Here is a 2,895-nt window from a genome sequence, read left to right on the forward strand (position 1 = left end):
TTAATTGATTACTGCATTACATTGTTTGTTGCATCGTTTCATTCCATTTTCTTTTTTTATTGGTGGAACTTCTAAGAATTAATTTATTGTAATGCTTAATTTTCAATAACTTGTAATTTTTTATAATTTATATTGAAACTTAAAATAATAGTCAGAAAAAGAATTTATACCCATAATATTCATTCATAATACATTTACAGTAATTCCACCAATAAAAATTAGGAAATATATTTTTGTTTATGATTACTGTTTTTGATATAATTAAATTAAATCAATATTTTTGCTGAACAAAAAAAAAAAAAAGAATGAAAGAAATCAAACATTTTTCTATTTTTTCAATCATTGGATTAGTAATGAACAGAATGAATGGAATTGCAACAAATTTAAATAAAATTTATTAATTAAAAATAACAATTTGTTGTTAATTCAAATAAAATTTGTAGTTTAACTTTTAATCATTCAATGCAAAATTAGAGATATACTATAATATGCCATTTATAAATCATAATAGTTGCGCCTCAGTTTCTTTTACAATTTTTTTTAAGCAATTTTTGAAAACTTTACCATTTCTTTTAATTCTCTGCTTCGTTTCTCAATTTAAAATTTCACACCTTTACCTTTCTGTTTCACACCTACATCCTTCAAAACTCTTGCACTTCACTAAAATATTATCGAATTAATGAAGTATAATTTTTTTTTTTTTGCATTCAAATATAATAATTTAAAGAAAGTGCAGGATCGTGATTGGTTATAAAAGTTTGAATGTTAGCTTATGATTGCTATTTTTAATTTAGTAAAGCAAAAATTGTTGAATGGAAAATAAACTTTCGTATGGTGGTACCCTCAAAAAAAAAAAAAAAAAAAAAAGAAAAGAAAAAAATTAATATAACTAAAATACTAAAATTATGTGCTTACAGTAAGGTATCGTTTAAAATTTGCTAAATTTCAATTGTGAAATTAAATGAAATTTAGAACTTTTGCATTCTGAATAATTATGAATATTAATTAATTTGTTTTATAAATGAGAAGGAAAAAAAATCAACTTAAGCATTTTACTTGATTGCAACAAACTTGCAGTAATTGATAAAGCCTGTTTTTGGTTTAATCAATCGTTACAGGAAAATACATTTTTTGAAATTGCAAATTAAATTTTAATTCAATTTTTATTGCTGTTTAAACTATTATTATTTTTGTTGCAATGATAATATTTGTTATTTGCATGAGATACTTCTTTCTAAATGTTTATTTGATTTTATGATATTTTGTTAATTAAATTTTGATTATATGCCATTAAAATATACTCTTTTTTCAGGAAATGTTTATTATTTTTGGTCAACAAATGGGTACAGTAAATTTAAAAAATCAACAAAATAATAAACGAATACTATTATTGTTGATATTATTTACTTCATTACATTTGGTTATGCCAATAAGAAATTTTGTGCAACTTAAATATCATCCTGATGAACTTAACGAAGTATGTTTGCCATGCTTACTTTTCTTTTTTCTTTCTTTTCAACTTTAATTACTTAAAAATTTTCAAAAAGTAATATTTATTAAATAAGAAAAAAAAAAAAAAAAAAGGATAAATGTTCAGTGAAAATTAATATGATTGAAATTATTTGGATAATTATTACAATTCTGTATGATAGCTGCTGATTATTTCTAACATTTCAAAAAGAAAAAAAAAAAAAAAACTATGATTTTTTTTTTTTTTTTATATAACAATAATGATTTCAATATGATAATAACAGATTTGTATCAATATTTCAATAATTATGATTAACTTTTTCATTTTACTTACCATAATTTAATTATTTAATAGTTTAATTTATACTTAACACACGAGAGGTTTATTTTTAAACAATTTAAATTAATAACTCAATTTTTTATAACTTAAATTATTAACAAATAATAGATAAAATTTCCAATAATACATAACAATTTTACAATAAAATAAATTTTAGGATAATGTTATAAATAAATTGCATCAAATGGATTATTTGCTAAAACGATCAGGTGAGAAAAATTGGGAAGAAATTGATCCAAATTGTGGAATTTATCGACATCAATCACTTCATGCTATTATGGATCGAGTTTGTGAACTCTGTCATGAAATGTTTTCCTATGAAGAGAGCAGTCTACGAGCTGAATGTCGGTTAGTCATCTAATCTTTTATATTATTACATTTTTTCATTTTTCATTATTATTTCTAATAATTGAAACTTAAAAATTCAACAATTAAATTTTGGATTTATCGTTTTTTTTTTTTTTTTTCAAAATTGCCAACTTTAATTCTAATTCTGATAGCTTATCATTTATGATAATCTGAAACAAAAAAAAAAAAAAAATGTTTATCATCAAAATAATTAATTATATAAGATTTTTAAATGTAGAAATTTTTTATTTATATTCAAGCATTTAAATTTGTTTCATGAAAAAAATAAATAAATAAATTGCTAATTATTTTAAACATAAATTAGCATAAAATATTAATTTAATTTTTCATTTTTTTTTTTTCTCTTTTAATTGCAGAAAGAATTGCTTCCGCAATAGAAAATTTCGTACATGCCTAGAAATCTTTTCACCTGCAGCAAATGGCGTTGAAAATTAACAAATGTAAATGAGTGGAAGGATTATCAGTGATGGCAATATTTATCTCATTTATATTATTATTCATTTAAATCTTAATTTATACATCTCATTGTATTAATTATTTGTCGAGCATTTTAATTAATTACTGATCATAATTAAATCGTTTTTTTTTTTTTTTTTTTTTTTTCTGCTGCAATTAATTGGATCAATCAGTCTTTTGACATGTTGAATTAAATACTGTCATTTGCCCAACAATTTTATTGTCTTTCTTCAAATTTTATTTCATCCAAACATTTATGT

At 21.0% G+C, this 2,895-nt stretch overlaps 1 protein-coding gene across 1 annotated transcript; it reads left to right on the forward strand.

Annotated features, from left to right (window-relative positions):
• Positions 1–1,315: 1,315 nt before the first annotated feature.
• Positions 1,316–2,614, forward strand: Bm17906 (Uncharacterized protein; the record flags this gene model as incomplete). Its single annotated transcript, XM_043073345.1, has 3 exons — positions 1,316–1,477; positions 1,968–2,158; positions 2,536–2,614. The coding sequence occupies 3 exons, from the start codon at positions 1,316–1,318 to the stop codon at positions 2,612–2,614; spliced, it is 432 nt and encodes a 143-aa protein (XP_042929279.1).
• Between the last annotated feature and the right edge of the window lie 281 nt (positions 2,615–2,895).

The sequence above is a fragment of the Brugia malayi genome, assembly GCF_000002995.4.
Source record: "Brugia malayi strain FR3 genome assembly, contig: Bm_v4_ChrX_scaffold_001, whole genome shotgun sequence".
Taxonomy (NCBI): Eukaryota; Metazoa; Nematoda; class Chromadorea; order Rhabditida; family Onchocercidae; genus Brugia; species Brugia malayi.